This window comes from Oncorhynchus keta, chromosome 29, assembly GCF_023373465.1.
Source record: "Oncorhynchus keta strain PuntledgeMale-10-30-2019 chromosome 29, Oket_V2, whole genome shotgun sequence".
NCBI lineage: Eukaryota > Metazoa > Chordata > Actinopteri > Salmoniformes > Salmonidae > Oncorhynchus > Oncorhynchus keta.
The window spans coordinates 33,741,624-33,759,860 of NC_068449.1; the positions used below are offsets into that span (position 1 = coordinate 33,741,624).

At 46.6% G+C, this 18,237-nt stretch overlaps 1 protein-coding gene and 1 long non-coding RNA gene across 4 annotated transcripts in view; one reads left to right on the forward strand and one right to left on the reverse strand.

The window, feature by feature from the left end:
* setd3 (SET domain containing 3, actin histidine methyltransferase) overlaps positions 1-17,523 on the forward strand; it is a 68,189-nt gene extending 50,666 nt beyond the window's left edge. For 2 of the 3 annotated variants that reach the window (XM_035743361.2, XM_035743362.2), the window contains exons 8-13: positions 243-357; positions 8,536-8,610; positions 10,044-10,210; positions 14,130-14,215; positions 14,998-15,158; positions 15,300-17,523. In XM_035743361.2, the coding sequence (XP_035599254.1) occupies positions 243-357; positions 8,536-8,610; positions 10,044-10,210; positions 14,130-14,215; positions 14,998-15,158; positions 15,300-15,983 (1,288 nt within the window). In that variant the 3' untranslated portion in view covers positions 15,984-17,523. The remainder of the gene's footprint in view (positions 1-242; positions 358-8,535; positions 8,611-10,043; positions 10,211-14,129; positions 14,216-14,997; positions 15,159-15,299) is intronic. The other variant, XM_035743364.2, reaches the window with a different exon arrangement.
* LOC127913637 (uncharacterized) lies at positions 12,117-13,592 on the reverse strand. Its single transcript, XR_008086292.1, has 3 exons — positions 12,690-13,592; positions 12,507-12,628; positions 12,117-12,266 (listed from the first exon to the last, which is right to left on the reverse strand). It is a non-coding gene; the product is annotated as an uncharacterized LOC127913637 (long non-coding RNA).
* Positions 17,524-18,237: the final 714 nt, after the last annotated feature.

The window sequence follows — 18,237 nt, forward strand, 5'->3', positions numbered from 1 at the left end:
ACTGTTCAATTGCCTACTGTACCATCCACAACCGTGGTCACTAGGACAAACACTTAGTTTCGCACACTTCAAATGTTACTAAAGTTAAGGTTATGATTTAGGACTAATGTCCCTACCACCTGAGGCTACAACCAACAGCTATTCAGGAAGTCACAGGGCCCTTGTTGTGATTGGTTAGTCCAGGAAAGTGGGTCTTGTTGCTGATGTGATAATTGGCTGACCGTGACCTTTGACCCCTATAGATGGGCGGTTTCCTCGGTGATGACCCGTCAGAACCAGATTCCTACAGAGGACGGTAGCCGCGTCACCCTCGCCCTCATCCCCCTCTGGGACATGTGTAACCATACCAACGGTCTGGTGAGTACTACAAACACGTTATTATACACTATAACACGGCTGAAACGCAGTGGTGGAAAGTAAAAATAATTTCAGGTACTACTTGAGTGTTTTTTGGGGGGGTGTCTGTCCTTTACAATTTTTTATTTTTGACAACTTTTTATTTTTTACTTCACTACATGTCTAAAGAGAACTTCTTGCTTCGTACATTTTCCCTGAAACCCAAAAGTATTCGTTACACTTTGAATGCTTAGTAGGACAGGAAAATAGTCAAAATCACACACATCCCTGGCCATCCCTACTACCTGATGTTGGAGTGTGCCCTTGGCTATCTGTAAATGATGTTGGAGTGTGCCCTTGGTTATCTGTAAATGATGTTGGAGTGTGCCCTTGGTTATCTGTAAATGATGTTGCAGTGTGCCCTTGGTTATCTGTAAATGATGTTGGAGTGTGCCCGTGGCGATCTGTAAATGATGTTGGAGTGTGCCCGTGGCGATCTGTAAATGATGTTGGAGTGTGCCCGTGGCGATCTGTAAATGATGTTGGAGTGTGCCCGTGGCGATCTGTAAATGATGTTGGAGTGTGCCCGTGGCGATCTGTAAATGATGTTGGAGTGTGCCCGTGGCGATCTGTAAATGATGTTGGAGTGTGCCCGTGGCGATCTGTAAATGATGTTGGAGTGTGCCCGTGGCGATCTGTAAATGATGTTGGAGTGTGGCGGCTATCTGTAAATGATGTTTGAGTGTGCCGGCTATCTGTAAATGATGTTTGAGTGTGGCGGCTATCTGTAAATGATGTTTGAGTGTGGCGGCTATCTGTAAATGATGTTTGAGTGTGGCGGCTATCTGTAAATGATGTTTGAGTGTGGCGGCTGTCTGTAAATGATGTTTGAGTGTGGCGGCTGTCTGTAAATGATGTTTGAGTGTGGCGGCTATCTGTAAATGATGTTTGAGTGTGGCGGCTATCTGTAAATGATGTTGGAGTGTGGCGGCTATCTGTAAATGATGTTGGAGTGTGCCCCACATCTCGTCCCGTGTTTTATGATTCTGATCATCTGGACCAGTCCAGTGACTGCTGTGAAAGGACAGCTGACAACATAGGAAAGTCTGTGTGACAGCTTGGAGAGACAGCTGACCGGAGGGAATAGACCCCACTGGGGCTGTCATGGGCTAGCTACCCATGTTGGCAGTCTCCGACGCTGTTTCAGTATGTTGGAGACACCCGCTAAGTGCTACTGAAAGTCAACAAAGGAACATACCCCTAGAGCCTGCGAGAGCTGGGGCGCAAGATGGCTCAACGACTGATCACATGGTTACGGACCCAGGAACGGAAACTACTACGAGTAGGAACACAGCACATGAGACAACCATAACAGCAGCAGGACACACACTTCAGGTGTGCAGCTGTGGTTGGGAGAGAGTAACATCGGCAAGGGGATTAAGGATCCATCAAGGGAGGAAAAGGTGCTTGGGAGAGCAGAGACAGGGACCTCGCATTGACCAGTACTTCTTCGAAGCAGCCAGTCAAATCAGTCGAATGAAGCACAGCGACGGGACGCAAACCAAAGTTCGCAGAGCATCAGCACCCCTGTAACTGAGGAGGATAACACAAGCACAGAAATGCCGGTGGATGAACTCACCCAACCACAGAGACCTCTAAAAAGGAAAAGATCAAAGGGCACAGACCGAGTGTGAAGTGGCCCAAAGCTGTTGAAAAGAGAGAGTGGGAAACAATCAACAACGACCTGACAAAAATCTTGGAACAACAGGTAGGAACAGCAGAGAAAAAGCTTGAAAGGATGGGAGACATTATCTACCACTACGGAGAAGAGCGCTTTGGAGTAAACGAAAGGAGAAGTGGCAAGACACCACCCCCGCCAGCCAAATCTAGGAGACAGCAGGAGATCGAGATACTTGTCAGAGAGAGAAGGCAGCTGAGGAAGCAGTGGAAGAAGGCCTCTGATGCAGAGAGAGAAGGTCTCATGCTACTCCAAGCAGACATTAAATGTCGGCTGGCAACCTTGCGAAGAGCGGAAAACTTAAGGAAACTTCGTAGGAAGAAGGTACACTCAAGAACACGGTTCTATAAAAACCCCTTTAAGTTTGTCAAAGATCTCTTCGCAAAGGAAAAGTGCGGAATCCTAAAAACTCCAAAGCCTGAACTGGAAGAACATCTGGAAAATGTCCACCAGGACATGAAAAGGCATGAGCAGATAGTCATCCCACATGACATCCCACCTATTCAACCACCAGAATTCAATCTGGACACTGACCCTCCAAAATGGAGGGAAGTAGAGAACGTTGTCCGAAGAGCAAGAGCGGCCTCTGCTCCTGGGCCTAATGGAGTACCATACAAGCTCTACAAGAACGCCCCGGATGTTCTACGCTTTCTTTGGAGGCTCATGAGGATAGTGTGGCAGAAGGAAATAATACCAAAGGCATGGCGAAGGGCTGGTGGTGTGCTAATCCCGAAAGAGAAGGATGCGACAGACATCAGTCAATTCCGACCAATCTCCCTTCTCAACGTCGAAGGGAAGATCTTTTTCAGTATAATAGCACAGAGGCTGTCCACTTATCTGGAAAGGAACAAGTACATTGATACATCTGTACAGAAAGCAGGCATTCCTGGTTTCTCTGGTTGCCTGGAACATACTAGTATGATTTGGCACCAGATCCAAACAGCTAAGAAGGACAAGAGAGACCTCTATGTCATCTTCCTCGACCTGGCCAATGCCTTTGGCTCAGTTCCCCATGAACTCCTCTGGGAATCCTTCAACATTTTCCACGTACCAGAACCCATCACTACACTGGTAAAGGCCTATTTCCAAGACCTGCAATTGTGTTTCACAACACCTGACTTCACAACAACATGGCAGCGCTTGGAAGTAGGCATAATGGCAGGCTGTACAATTTCTCCTCTGGCCTTCACTATGGCCATGAAAAGTCATCATCAGGGCATCGAGATGGGTGGTCGGCGGTGAGAGAACTAAGGAAGGGCTCCGTCTCCCACCTATCCGAGCATACATGGATGACATGACTATACTGACCACCACTGCAGCATGCACCAGGCGGCTACTTGCAAAACTGCAGGATAACATCAAGTGGGCCCGGTTGAAAATCAAGCCAAGCAAATCTCGAAGCATCTCCATAGTCAAGGGACAGCTTAAAGATGTGAGGTTCTGCATTGGAGATGACCCGATACCAACGGTATCTGAGCAACCCATCAAGAGCCTGGGTAGATGGTACAACGAAAGCCTCCGGGATAAAGATCAAGTGCAGCAAGTAAGACAGGACATCGCCGACGGTCTTGAGAACATCAACAAGACCCTACTGCCTGGGAGGCTCAAGCTTTGGTGCCTACAGTTTGGACTTCTCCCCGGGTAATGTGGCCACTCACCGTCTATGAGGTCCCATTAACAACAGTGGAGAAGATGGAGCGAACCATTACCTCATACGTGAAGAAATGGCTGGGTGTCCCACGATGCCTGAGTAACATCGGCCTCTATGGCAAAGGGGTCCTTGAACTACCTCTTACAAGTCTAACGGAGGAGTACAAGTGCTCTAAAGTAAGACTTCAGATGACATTGAAGGACTCCAAAGACCAGACCATTAGCAAGGCTGCACCTCTTCTACAAACTGGACGGAAATGGACATCATCCAAGGCTGTGCAGCAAGCCCTGAGACACCAAGACATTGTGGGGAATATCCAGCATGGAAGAGGAGGCTTTGGCCTGGCAGCAAGCAAACCAACGTTCCATAAGGCAACAACATCTGAACGCAGGAAGCTGGTGGTCGAGGAGGTGCGCAGACAGGAGGAGACTGCAAGAAGTGCAAAGGCTGTCTCTCTTGCTAAACAAGGGCAATGGACGTGGTGGGAAGGCCTGGAGAGGAGAAAGATCAACTGGAGTGAGCTTTGGCAAATGGAGGCAAGCAACATCAGCTTCATCATAAGAGCTGTTTATGATGTGCGTCCATCACCAAAAAATCTACATCAATGGTATGGCGAGGACTCGACCTGCCCAGCTCCAGCGACTCTCAGGCATATAATGACAGGTTGCAAGACCAGCCTCTCACAAGGCCGCTACACCTGGAGGCACAATCAGGTCCTCAAGAGCCTGGCTGTAGCACTTGAGACCAAGAGGAGTGCAACCAATTCATTACCTCCAAAAACAAGCAATCCCGTCAAAACAACAACATTCATCCGGGAGGGACAGAAAAGGCCCAAGTATCCTCCTACAAAGCCAGAAACTGGACACCTAGCCATGGCCCGGGACTGGAAGATGCTTGTCGATATTGGCCAGCAACTCATTTTTTCCACCTGAGATTGCTTCTACCAACCTTAGGCCAGACATGGTACTCTGGTCCCCTTCACGAAAGGCTGTGTACATCATAGAGCTCACAGTCCCATGGGAAAACTCTGTTGAAGAGGCCTACGAGCGTAAGAAACTGCGTTACACAGAGTTGGCAGCAGACGCAACTCAGCGTGGCTGGAATGCAAAGGTCTGGCCAGTTGAAGTGGGATGCAGAGGATTCGTGGCTTCCATCATCAGGTTGCTGAAAGAACTTGGAATCCATGGACAGGCTCTGCGGCAGACCGTCAGAGCAGTTTCTCAAGCAGCTGAAAGAAGCAGCCAGTGGATCTGGATCAAACGGAAGGACCCTTGCTGGGCTATAACTTCATGACCCCCCACCCCCACCTGAGAACCCAATTCAGATCCCTCCAACTTGAGGAGGGCATATGAGGTATGCGGTCAGCTGTATGGCTGGCTCAGGGAAGAGGACGCCCCTGCCTTGCATAGTCCGTGGGACATCTTAATTGGGCATGGGACACAAGCTAAGGCTTGATTACCCTTTAGCTGGCCACCTTTGATGAGGGTGTTTAGTGATTAAAGGCCGAAACACCCACTGATTCGAAGGCACACTACTGAGGATGTGTCCCAAAATTGACATCTTACCCCAGTCTAAGAAATAAACCTCCCATGCCACTCTGTCAACATCACGGCAAATCTCATGTGAGTGCATTCCATCTATTGGCACAATGGACAGTTTTTAACATCTCGTCCCGTGTTTTATGATTCTGATTCTTGGCTATCTGTAAATGATGTTGGAGTGTGCCCTTGGCTATCTGTAAATGATGTTGGAGTGTGCCCTTGGCTATCTGTAAATGATGTTGGAGTGTGCCGGCGGCTATCTGTAAATGATGTTGGAGTGTGCCGGCGGCTATCTGTAAATGATGTTGGAGTGTGCCCTTGGTTATCTGTAAATGATGTTTGAGTGTGCCCTTGGTTATCTGTAAATGATGTTGCAGTGTGCCCTTGGTTATCTGTAAATGATGTTGGAGTGTGCCCGTGGCGATCTGTAAATGATGTTGGAGTGTGCCCGTGGCGATCTGTAAATGATGTTGGAGTGTGCCCGTGGCGATCTGTAAATTATGTTGGAGTGTGCCCGTGGCGATCTGTAAATGATGTTGGAGTGTGCCCGTGGCGATCTGTAAATGATGTTGGAGTGTGCCCGTGGCGATCTGTAAATGATGTTGGAGTGTGCCCGTGGCGATCTGTAAATGATGTTGGAGTGTGCCCGTGGCGATCTGTAAATGATGTTGGAGTGTGCCCGTGGCGATCTGTAAATGATGTTGGAGTGTGTCGGCGGCTATCTGTAAATGATGTTGGAGTGTGCCGGCGGCTATCTGTAAATGATGTTGGAGTGCGGCTATCTGTAAATGATGTTGGAGTGCGGCTATCTGTAAATGATGTTGGAGTGTGCCGGCGGCTATCTGTAAATGATGTTGGAGGGTGGCGGCTATCTGTAAATGATGTTGGAGGGTGGCGGCTATCTGTAAATGATGTTGGAGGGTGGCGGCTATCTGTAAATGATGTTGGAGGGTGGCGGCTATCTGTAAATGATGTTGGAGGGTGGCGGCTATCTGTAAATGATGTTGGAGGGTGGCGGCTATCTGTAAATGATGTTGGAGGGTGGCGGCTATCTGTAAATGATGTTGGAGGGTGGCGGCTATCTGTAAATGATGTTGGAGGGTGGCGGCTATCTGTAAATGATGTTGGAGGGTGGCGGCTATCTGTAAATGATGTTGGAGGGTGGCGGCTATCTGTAAATGATGTTGGAGGGTGGCGGCTATCTGTAAATGATGTTGGAGGGTGGCGGCTATCTGTAAATGATGTTGGAGTGTTTCCCGGGGCTATCTAAATGAAATAAAACATAAATAAATAAAATGATGCTGTCTGCTTTGCTTATTAATATAAGCAATTTTAAATGATTTATACTTTTCCTTTTGATACTTAAGTATATTTTAGCAATTACTTTTCCCTTTGAAATTTAGGTATATTTAAATCCAAATACTTGGCCTGAAACGGGGCCTGTTGCGCGGCCTGAAACGGGGCCTGTTGCGCGGCCTGAAACGGGGCCTGTTGCGCGGCCTGAAACGGGGCCTGTTGCGCGGCCTGAAACTGGGCCTGTTGCGCGCCCTGAAACGGGCCTGTTGCGCGCCCTGAAACGGGGCCTGTTGCGCGCCCTGAAACGGGGCCTGTTGCGCGCCCTGCAACGGGGCCTGTTGCGCGCCCTGAAACGGGGCCTGTTGCACAACTGCACACGAACATCCTCTACCCACTGTGCAAGAGGTTTTAATTAAATTAGTTTTAAAATCATCAGGGATTTTTTTGTAAAAAAAGCTGCTGTAGATAATTGTAGATTTGAGTGAAACCACACCAGTGTGTAGATTTGAGAGAAACCACACCAGTGTGCAGATTTGAGAGAAACCACACCAGTGTGCAGATTTGAGAGAAACCACACCAGTGTGTAGATTTGAGAGAAACCACACCAGTGTGTAGATTTGAGAGAAACCACACCAGTGTGTAGATTTGAGAGAAACCACACCAGTGTGCAGATTTGAGAGAAACCACACCAGTGTGTAGATTTGAGAGAAACCACACCAGTGTGTAGATTTGAAAAACCACACCAGTGTGCAGATTTGAGAGAAACCACACCAGTGTGCAGATTTGAGAGAAACCACACCAGTGTGTAGATTTGAGAGAAACCACACCAGTGTGTAGATTTGAGAGAAACCACACCAGTGTGTAGATTTGAGAGAAACCACACCAGTGTGCAGATTTGAGAGAAACCACACCAGTGTGCAGATTTGAGAGAAACCACACCAGTGTGTAGATTTGAGAGAAACCACACCAGTGTGTAGATTTGAGAGAAACCACACCAGTGTGTAGATTTCCTAAGATGGTTTACGCTCATCTCATGGGTCCTTTTTATTTTATTTATCGCAATCATTTGGCTTTGATTGTATTCAGTGACTGATTGTAAAGGAGCGGTAATATCTCCTCCTTTGCGTGTGCATGTAAACTGCATCTTACGCCCCTTAGGTTTGTTTTGTGAAAGCCTGATATGTAGACAAAGCGAGTCATTTAAAGACATGTAATAAAATGTCTTCCTGTGTATTCCCTAGGTTTTAGTTTAATAAGAAGGGGGTTACACGTTCCGCCGACACATTCCCACATTTTTATTGCTCGTCTTCAGCCCCACTTCCTGCAGTGTTGCTCACGGGTGAGAAATGGTGTGGGCTCGTTCAATTACCTTAATTTCTGCCCATTTGTGAACTCTCACTAAATCCGGATAAAATAATTATTTGTATTGATATACTCATTGATTTTCATATGCTAAACCGACACTTTCATGTTTTGAGATAAATTCACTTGATGATTTTTGTTCATTAGTCCCTTGAGTTTGTTACCGAACGAATGGAGGATTTGATATGCAGCTCGTCTCATACTAGGAGGGAAAATATTGTACATTTGTTAGATTAGCTGGTCACGTACAGCATATGAAATAAACATGCTGTAAATTGTTTCGCCAGTCAGTGAAGGAGCGTCACTTTGCAGCTCTGCACTTTAACCACCTTTTTAAATGTCTCACTGTAAAGTGTGTTACGTTTTGAAATGCACTTTAAATGCAATTTGATTTGAACCAGTCCATATAAAACCAAGAGCGTTGGGCCAGAAACCAAAAAGGTATCTGGTTCGAATCCCTGCGCTGACTAGGCGAACAGAAATCTGTCTGTGTGCCCTTGAGCAAGGCACTTCACCCTAATTGCTCCTGTAAGTCACTCTGGATACGAACTAAAATGCGAATGTCACTAATCAATCCGTGAACTGCAGTTTGCCTGTTGTGTGTTTCTCAGATCACCACTGGTTACAACCTGGAGGATGACCGGTGTGAGTGTGTGGCTCTGCAGGACTACAAAGAGAACGACCAGGTGGGTCTGGGCGCCGTTTACTCTTTAGCTACGATACTAAACTAGCGTCCTGTCCTGGGGGGGGGATGTACCTCACGCAACAAGAAACAGGAGATGGGACAGGATCCTGTGGGCCGTACTGCCTTGAACAAGGCTTACCTACTTTACATATTTGTCCTGTACATAATGTTGAGTTATTATGGGTTTATGTACAAAGCGTACGATCCAATTGCATCATGGATGTGTATATCGATTTAAATGTGGTTGGTTCCTGACTGGATGACTGACTGGTGTCCGGTGTTGATGTTATGTCTCTCGAGTGGCGCAGCGGTTTAAGGCTCTGCATCTCAGTGCTAGAGGCGTCACTGCAGACCCTGGTTCGATCCCGGGCTGTATCGCAACAGGCCGTGGTCGGGAGTCTCATAGGGCGGCGCACAATTGGCCCAGCGTCGTCCGGGTGACGGGAGGGTTTTGGCCGGGGTTGGCCATCATTGTAAATAAGAATTTGTTCTTAACTGACTTGCCTAGTTTAAATAAAGGTATTGTTTTAAGTATGTCAGGTAGTGGGAGAAGGTCAGGCTGGGTGTGAGTTAGCTGGGCCATGCCACTCCACAAACTTCTACAGCTCCCTCTCCTCCCAATCTCCACCTCTCTCTTTTTAGAATGGGAATTATTTGATAAGATTTAGAGACAGCGAAGTGTGTGTGTGGGGGGGGGGTGATGGGGAGTCGAGCCTCTTGATCCTATGATTCCTCCGGCAGATGTCACCGTCCGGCCGAAGTGCCCAGAGCTCACAGAGGATGTGTCTGAACTAGCACCCTATTCCCTATCTAGTGTACTACTTTTGACCAGAGCACTATGGTTCCTAGTAAAAAAAATAAAAAGTTGTGCACTATATAGGGAATAGGGTGCCATTTTTTTGGACGTGGAACCTGCCTGAGCTCACAGACACACAAACCACTAAGCTACATTCCCTCCTAAGCTTTATCACTCCTCTTCTCTATCCCCTGCCCCGTCTCTCGCTCTCCTTTACCTCTCACACTCCTTCTGCTATCTGTAAATGTGGATGTAATATGTTGGAGCCGTCCGCGAGTGGAGTGGTGTGGGGATTCTCTGTGCCCATGTGTAGCTTCCACTAGATCAGAAATGATAACATGATTATGATGGAAAATGGTACAGAGGAATAGTGGGTGGAATGTTCACCACATTGCTTACATCCAAATGATCCAATCTACAGGAACCTTCTAGAGGTTGAGTTCGAATCGGATGATAAAGGGGAAGTTCAGCTGACTTTAGCTGCCAGCCAATGAAATACGAACGTTTGTAGTGGCAGTTTAAAATAAAAAAAATACAGTTTTTCCTGTTTTCACGGAGAAAAAACGTCTAACATTAAGTTGTAAAATACTGAACTTCCCCTTTTAATGGTGAGTGACTGTTCTCTCGTCTGTCCTCAGATTTACATATTCTATGGGACGCGGTCCAACGCTGAGTTTGTGATCCACAACGGCTTCTTCTTCCAGGAGAACGCCCACGACAGGGTCAAGATCAAACTGGGCGTGTCTAAGAGTGAACGGCTGTACGCCATGAAGGCGGAGGTGCTGGCTCGCGCTGGCATCCCCTCGTAAGTAGAGGCTCGCGACACGCACACAGGCATTCCCTCGGTGGGATGGAGGGAGAAAGAGGGGGTGGCGCGAGAGAAAACAAATTATCTCTCTCCATTATGTCAGAGACGGGTAATTTCAGGAGGGCAATATTTTCCAGAATTTCAGTGAATTGATCAATGTGACAATTGGCAGGACATGGCCCACCATTATTACACTGCAAACACATTACCGAGGCTCTAGTCTCGCAGCATTACTATTACATTACTTCTCTCTCTACCCATCGCTATCAAAACACTACATACAGGAGAGGAGAATTTACTCTGAAAACAACAGCTGCACTGTGACATGAAGGCTGCATCACTATTCCAGGGCTGGCCAACCGTGCTCCTGGAGTGCTTCCTGCCTTTAGGCCATCCAGGAAGGGGTTTAACATTCCTTTAATGCGGTCATTACTTTTGACCAGAGCCCGCTGTGGGTCGAAAAACGCACCCCACATGGTATAGAGGCCAACTCTGAGACAACACTGCAATGTTTTCTGCTGGGCCGGAACAGAAACCAAGTGGTATCTCCCTCCCTCCCTTCTCTCTCTTTCTGCCTCTTATATTTTCTCTCTCCCCTCTCTCTCTCTCTCCGTTACACGCCGCACGGTTAAAACACCAGGAATATCCCGTGGTAATGAAAGATTTACTTGTAATTGATTAAGTGTATGTTAAAGATGCCTCGGGGGATCAGGGTTTGCCCTCCACTCAGCTGATGCTAAATGTGAGTGGGTCTTGGTTAACCATGGACCAGTGGCAGCTATACTAAGCATCTGAGTTCGCCATGGGCCACGAACCTCCATTAACACAAACTGTACCTGCCAAGCCCCTTCACTGAGTTTAACCTACGGGTCAGGGTTTTATATCCGTCACGCCATACAGGGATCGCTGTGGACGTTTTTGTCTCTGTGAGTTTTGTATTTGAACCTTTATTTTGACAGGGAGTCGATGCTGAGACCCAGGTCTCTTTTCCAGATGAGCCCCGTATAGCGCCGCAATATACAATAAACTCATTCAACTACACATTTATATACACCTTAAAACACACAGTATAAACAACATGTACCCAATAATAAATAGACACTTTATTCAGTTAAAGGTACCCTAATAACCGTCCGAAATGCCCTAGAGGCACCAACTCCTTCAATTTTAAAGTACATTGTCTATCAATTCCACACGTAAAACGAAAAGCAGATCTACCCAACCCAGTGGAGATGGATGTTCAGAGTTCGCCCTCCCTGAGCAGTGGTCCGGTAGCCCGTACATCTATAGGTTCACAATGAGGTAAGGTTGGGGGAAGTTTATGCAAGAGTGCTTCATAGACAACAAAAAAACAGTGCAACGCAGCGATCTACGAGACCACGAGGGCCAGCCCACATTCTCATACAAAATGCAGGGTTCTGTACTGTGCACATCGCCCGTAATAAAGGGCTATGATCAACGGCGTCCAATGGCTTCAATACAGTGACCACTGCATTCACATAGAGCAGTGGTCACCAACCTTTTCTGAGTCGGTCACTTTCGCAGTCAAAAAGCAAGCTGATATCTACTGCTCAGATATTTTCTATGTACAGTAACCTCAAACAGGTTTGTGGGAATGAGGATTGGGCAGCAAGCCTAGTACATAATCACAGCATATTGGCTATATGATTGGCCTGCCAATATTGTTAATCAGACCATATTATATTTCAAATCTCGAGCATTGATAACAAAATAGATCAGTTGGTTTAGCACCTGTGAGGCACTGTAGCATGAATTAAAATAATGAACTATTTTATTTTACCGGACTGACGGTACCTGCATCTGATGGTCAACGAGGTCAAATCACCACGTCCGTGATCTTCAGGTCGAGAAGTCTGAGCTCTAGAAGGATGGCAGAGTCAGATTGGCCGTTTTAAAGAGATTTCTCTCAACCGCTCTCTCCTTCCTTTCCTCCGGTGAGACTGATCAGAGAGAGGGGACACCGTCTTCCACCTGCTCTCTCCTTCCTTTCCTCCGGTGAGACTGATCAGAGAGAGGGGACACCGTCTTCCACCTGCTCTCTCCTTCCTTTCCTCCAGTGAGACTGATCAGAGAGAGGGGACACCGTCTTCCTCCTGCTCTCTCCTTCCTTTCCTCCGGTGAGACTGACCAGAGAGAGGGGACACCGTCTTCCACCTGCTCTCTCCTTCCTTTCCTCCGGTGAGACTGATCAGAGAGGGGGACACCGTCTTCCACCTGCTCTCCTTCCTTTCCTCCGGTGAGAGTGATCAGAGAGAGGGACACCGTCTTCCACCTGCTCTCTCCTTCCTTTCCTCCGGTGAGACTGACCAGAGAGAGGGGACACCGTCTTCCACCTGCTCTCTCCTTCCTTTCCTCCGGTGAGACTGATCAGAGAGAGGGGACACCGTCTTCCACCTGCTCTCTCCTTCCTTTCCTCCGGTGAGAGTGATCAGAGAGAGGGGACACCGTCTTCCACCTGCTCTCTCCTTCCTTTCCTCCGGTGAGACTGATCAGAGAGAGGGGACACCGTCTTCCACCTGCTCTCTCCTTCCTTTCCTCCGGTGAGACTGATCAGAGAGAGGGGACACCGTCTTCCACCTGCTCTCTCCTTCCTTTCCTCCAGTGAGACTGATCAGAGAGAGGGGACACCGTCTTCCTCCTGCTCTCTCCTTCCTTTCCTCCGGTGAGACTGACCAGAGAGAGGGGACACCGTCTTCCACCTGCTCTCTCCTTCCTTTCCTCCGGTGAGACTGACCAGAGAGAGGGGACACAGTCTTCCACCTTATGGCGAAACTCGAGTCGCATCTGCCTCATGCACAAATTCATGTTGTTCCTATGACCAGAGAAGGTAAATATTCCTTCATATTAAAATCGTCACGACGAGCTGCTAATAATCATAAAACGCAGGGCTGACGATACTTGGCTACTCATTCGTTGCAGCCCGAGCATATAACAAAATATAGTGTTGAATAAAAACAGTGACAGTGCTGAATATAAACTTAAACATGAACTCATTCATAAAAACAGCATCACTTTGCTGTATTCATTGACAGTCTCTCTGTGGTCATGATTTTTAAGTTATTAAATCTTACGTAGGCTAGTAGCCTATTAAACTTGGCTGTGGCCAGTGTCATGGAAGATCTGTAGCCACAGTGATTTGAGCTATTCGATTGGGCAGCGCAGTAGGTGCACTCGATTTCGTCACCGATTTGCTGGTAGGCGGAGTTTGTCTCATGGGAACACTTTGCTTACCCGATGCGCAGGACTTTTGAATCAAGTGCACCTACCGGCAACAACGCAACATGATTTTTTTTATCGTTCGTTGGCTTTTCTACAGAAATATTTGGTGTTCGACTAGGAATGTCTTGAAGATCGACCAGTCAATCGCGATCGACCGGTTGGCGACCACTGATATAGATTATCGCCATAGTCAATAACCGGAATGAATGTTAACTGAATAATTAGTTTTCTGCTGTTTAACGAAAGGTGGGACCTCTTCCTATAGAAGAAGACAATTTTGAATTCATTTTCTTTACTAACTCGCCAGCATGTTTTTTTGAAACGTAGCTTTTCCTCAATCCAGACACACAGATATTTCTAGGTGGGGACAGCCTCAATGAGGGCACCTTTCAAAAGACAATCATCAGATAGCTTTTTATGTGATTTGGAAAATAACATGTACTTGGTTTTTACATGCATTCAGTACCAATTTCAGTTCAACTAAGGCTTTCTGCTGAGCAACAAAGGCAGATTGAAGCTCTGACAAAGCCTGATCAACTACAGGGGAGGTTAAAAGGTCCTGGTAAGGTTTATTGGTCTAGGTTTAACTAAGGTGTGTAATGGGAAATAGAGAAGTTGCTGTGACTGTACGGTCTTTCACTTTTTCTTCCCTCTCTTCCCTCTCCCCTCTCATCAGGTCTAGTATCTTTGCCCTGCACTGCAGCGATCCTCCAATCTCTGCCCAGCTATTGGCCTTCCTCAGAGTCTTCTGTATGACCGAGGGTAAGACCCGCAAGCGTAAATGCTAGCATCGATTCGGGACCTTGCCTATGGATCCCCGCACGGTCACGAGGCCTGTCGCACGCTAAGGCACGATACCAGCAACGGCCGAGGAGAGGTTAAGAGTGATACCTGGACGTGAAATCCAGTTTGAAATAATACAAATACTTTACTTGATCGAGGTTACCCGTGTAGCTCTCCAGGCAGGCTAAAGCAAATGCTCAAAGTATTTGAATGATTTGAAATTGTATTTGAACCCAGGCCTGGCTAGCATACTACAGCTTCTGTAGGAGACAGGCCTCCTCTACCTCAGGCCACACAGATATATATATATATATATATATCATATATATATATATATATATATATATATATATATATGATATGATTATATATATATATTGTCTCAGGTGTGTGTGTGTGTGTGGCGTGTGAACACATTAGGCACTCAACCTCCGATCCTTTCATGTCTCCCTCTCAGGGGTAATCAAGCCTTATGTAATTGCTCCAATCAAAAGGCAGATTGGGAAGACAGCAGTTGGCTACCGGTTTAAATACCTGGGGACTCGGCCTGTAGAATAACGGCCCTTTATCTTAACTCTAATGTTCAAGGTTTTAATTAATGTCACCAAGCTTAATTGACGTCTTTTGAAAAAAACAAAAAAACATTGTTACATGTTTAGCTCTAAAGACCAGCTGAGTTGAGCTGGATGTTGTTTCCTCTGTGTAATCGTATTGGTCCTGACATTCTGGTTCGCTGCTATTTTAACCCCTCTTCGCCACAGAAGAGCTGAAGGACTACCTGGTAGGAGAACATGCCATCAATAAGATCTTCACCCTGGGAAACACCGAGTTCCCTGTGAGCTGGGACAATGAGATCAAACTGTGGACTTTCCTGGAGACCAGGGCTGCCCTGCTGCTCCAGACCTACAAGACCAGCTCCCAGGTCAGTAAGGACAACATGGCTCACCTGCCATATTGTTTTATTTTCTCTCTTTGCTGACTCACTTTCTGTCTCCCCCTCCCTTCCCCTCTACCTCACTTGCTTACCCTCTGCCCAATGTCGCCCCACCTCCCTGTCCTCCAGGATGACCAGTGTGCGTTGGAGAAGCCCGGCCTCTCCTTCCACTCCCGCGTGGCCATCCAGCTGCGCCTGGCTGAGAAGCAGATCCTGGAGAAGGTGGTGGCCAGCGGCAAGGCCAAGCGCCTGCACTTCCAGCAGCAGCAGGAGGAGGGCGCTCCGCTGCCCCGCTATGAGGAGAGCGACATCGCCCTGCTGGAGAACGCCGAAGCCGACGATAAACTGCCCATCATCCTGAGGAAACTAGACGAGGAGAGAGACGACCAGGCAGCGGTGGAGCAGGTGTTGGCTCAGGTACAGCAGCTGGGACACGGGGTCGCAGCCAGGGATCGAGCCCCCCTCATAGTCAACGGAGATGGTGGGAAGGTGGTGGTCAACGGGAATGGTACGGACGCTAGCCCGACGGAGGACGCTAGCACAGTCCTGGAGGTTGGAGACGCTAGCCCGATTCAGGAGGCTAGCAAAGAAGCTAGCTCAATCTCCTCAGACGCAGGCCGAAGTGTTAGCCAAGCCCAGGACACTAGCCCTGCTCAGGAGGGGGATAATGTGGATGCCAACTCCACCATGCCTGACACTGCTGTCCCTGCAACCACCCAGGAAAAGGAAGGCCAAACCAAGAACGGAGTGGGAGTGGACTTGGACCTGAGTGCGGAACGAACTGGAGACGAGCCCAAAGTCAACAGTGAATAGATGGAATCATCATCTAGCTAACCGTTATTGCAGAAGAAGAGCAGCAGTCAGCCAGTCAGTCAGCCCTTTTATATTTCTTTATTTTTGTCTCTCTAAAGTGACTCAGAAATAAAGAAGGAGCTAAGAATAAGAAATCAAATACAGAATTAGAATTTTTAAATGGTAGAACTTTTCACTATCTGTCCATTTCGTTGGTTCGTCCCTCCTTCCATGGCTTTGTTATTGGTGCCTTTCTACCTACCAACCGCTGCCGACTGCTTGCACACTGCCAGTCAGTGTGTCTCCCCCATCGGCCTTCTGTCTGAGCATTAGAAGTTTGTCATTTACATGAAAAACTGGCTTTTTTTTTTTTTTTTTTTTTTTTTTGAGGTTTGAACAGTGCTTTACTGGTTTACATTGAGTTTATTCACATACAAGCTGTGAGAGAACTGTAGGGATTAACAATGGCAGGGGACGACCCTGGTTTCAGTTCCACTACTGTAGGTGGGACAGAAGGAATGAAATTAGATTTGAATTGTATTTAATTTAGTCTCGAGCAAGCCAAAATCTCATCCTAACCCTTTACCTCTGTCAGTTTATTACTGTAGTTTATCTTAACGCTGCAATATGTGTTACTTTTTGGGAAACCTGACCAAATTCACATAGCAATGGGATTTTTAGATCTGTCATTTTCATTGATAGTAAGGTTAAGAAGTGTTAGATCAGTTCTATGTACGCTATTTCTATGTTTCCTATTCTTAAGTTTAGTTTTTGAGTCTTTTACTTTCGCTTTAGTACACCAGCTTCAAACAACTGAAATACAATTTTTGGGGTTATTGATCAGATATTTCACAGCGGTTTGTTTTGTCGCAAACTGTTAGAATTTTTGAAACCAGGAAATGGCAGAGCGATTTCTGCATATTGCACCTTTTAATACACACCTAGTATAATTTCACAATCTTTTTCTCTGGCTCTTTGTTGTCTGTTTGAGATCATCACTTCCCCTCTCTTCTTGCACTGCACTTCCTCGTTTTACTCAATAGCATTTTAAATACAACTGAAGGAAACTGCTGGCACAAAATGTCCTGTGCACTTCTTCTGGGAACAATCAGTATTTTATTTCTTTACTCAAGAGTATGAAGTACCATTTGAAATGTAATGGAAAGGATAATATGTGTGTTGTTTGAGTGAAATTTGATGGCTAAAATCAGGTGATTTGGGCCTTTTTTTTTCTCTTTCATTTAAAACTTTATTATGAATGTACCTCAGCTCTTCAAGTTGCAAGTTGAATCAACCAAGGATGAGTTTCTGTTGTGATGAAGAATATGACTAACGCTAGTCCATATTATGAGAGCCATAAGTCAGAATGGTGACGAAGTCAAACCTTCAGCAAGACACGACAAGACGTGGTTCACACAAAGGACTTCTGCTCATTTCACTTAGATGCTGGTTTTGTAGTTCGACATCCTGAAACGGTGCAAACTATTTTTGTTACTCCTCCCTCCACACCAGAAACGAGACAAACACACCGTTAATAAAGAGGTCTCTGATCCAATCGCTACTTTTCAACGTATGTTTTTTTTTGTCTGTATTGACATTTGCTCTTATGTTCAGCTTAGTTTGTTTTTTGTGTCATCGAAACAGGATGTGGAGTTTAGCTCTCTCTCCGTTAGATCTAAGCTCTTAAATAACCCCGTAACTCCAGTACAGTAGCTGTTATTGTCATTTCATCTGTTAGCAGACAGTGGTTCATGTCGGCACAGGGAGCTATTCATTGGCGGCTGCAGACTCGTCCCCCGATTTGAGCGGCCATTTTTAATAGGCCATGCACAAGCAGTTTATTTTCGCCTTACTCCAAAGTGTTAGCTCGCGCTGCTTACTTCTAATTTGTCTATCTGTTCATGCTGTTACCAACCGCAAAATGAGAGTTGCTCCGAAGTCTATTCTGCTGTATAACACAACTATAAAAGGGGCTCGTTTTCTACCTTTGTTGAAGTATCACCATGTTTCCTGCTGCATACTGCGCTTTGTCGCACTCCGACCTCTCATCATGGACTGGTTTGTTCCTGTATTTTGATTGACTCCCACTGGACTACTACCGCTACTTGCCATTTTGTACGATTCTCTACCAGTTTTTACCTGCTGCTTCTCTAAAGATTGTTTCCAGTTAGTGTACAGTTACTGAGAATTCTACCAACTGTTTTAACCAATCACACTCTCCAAGCAATTCACAGCACCCTGTTCTATCTAGCCACAAAGTCCTCACCAGCTCGCC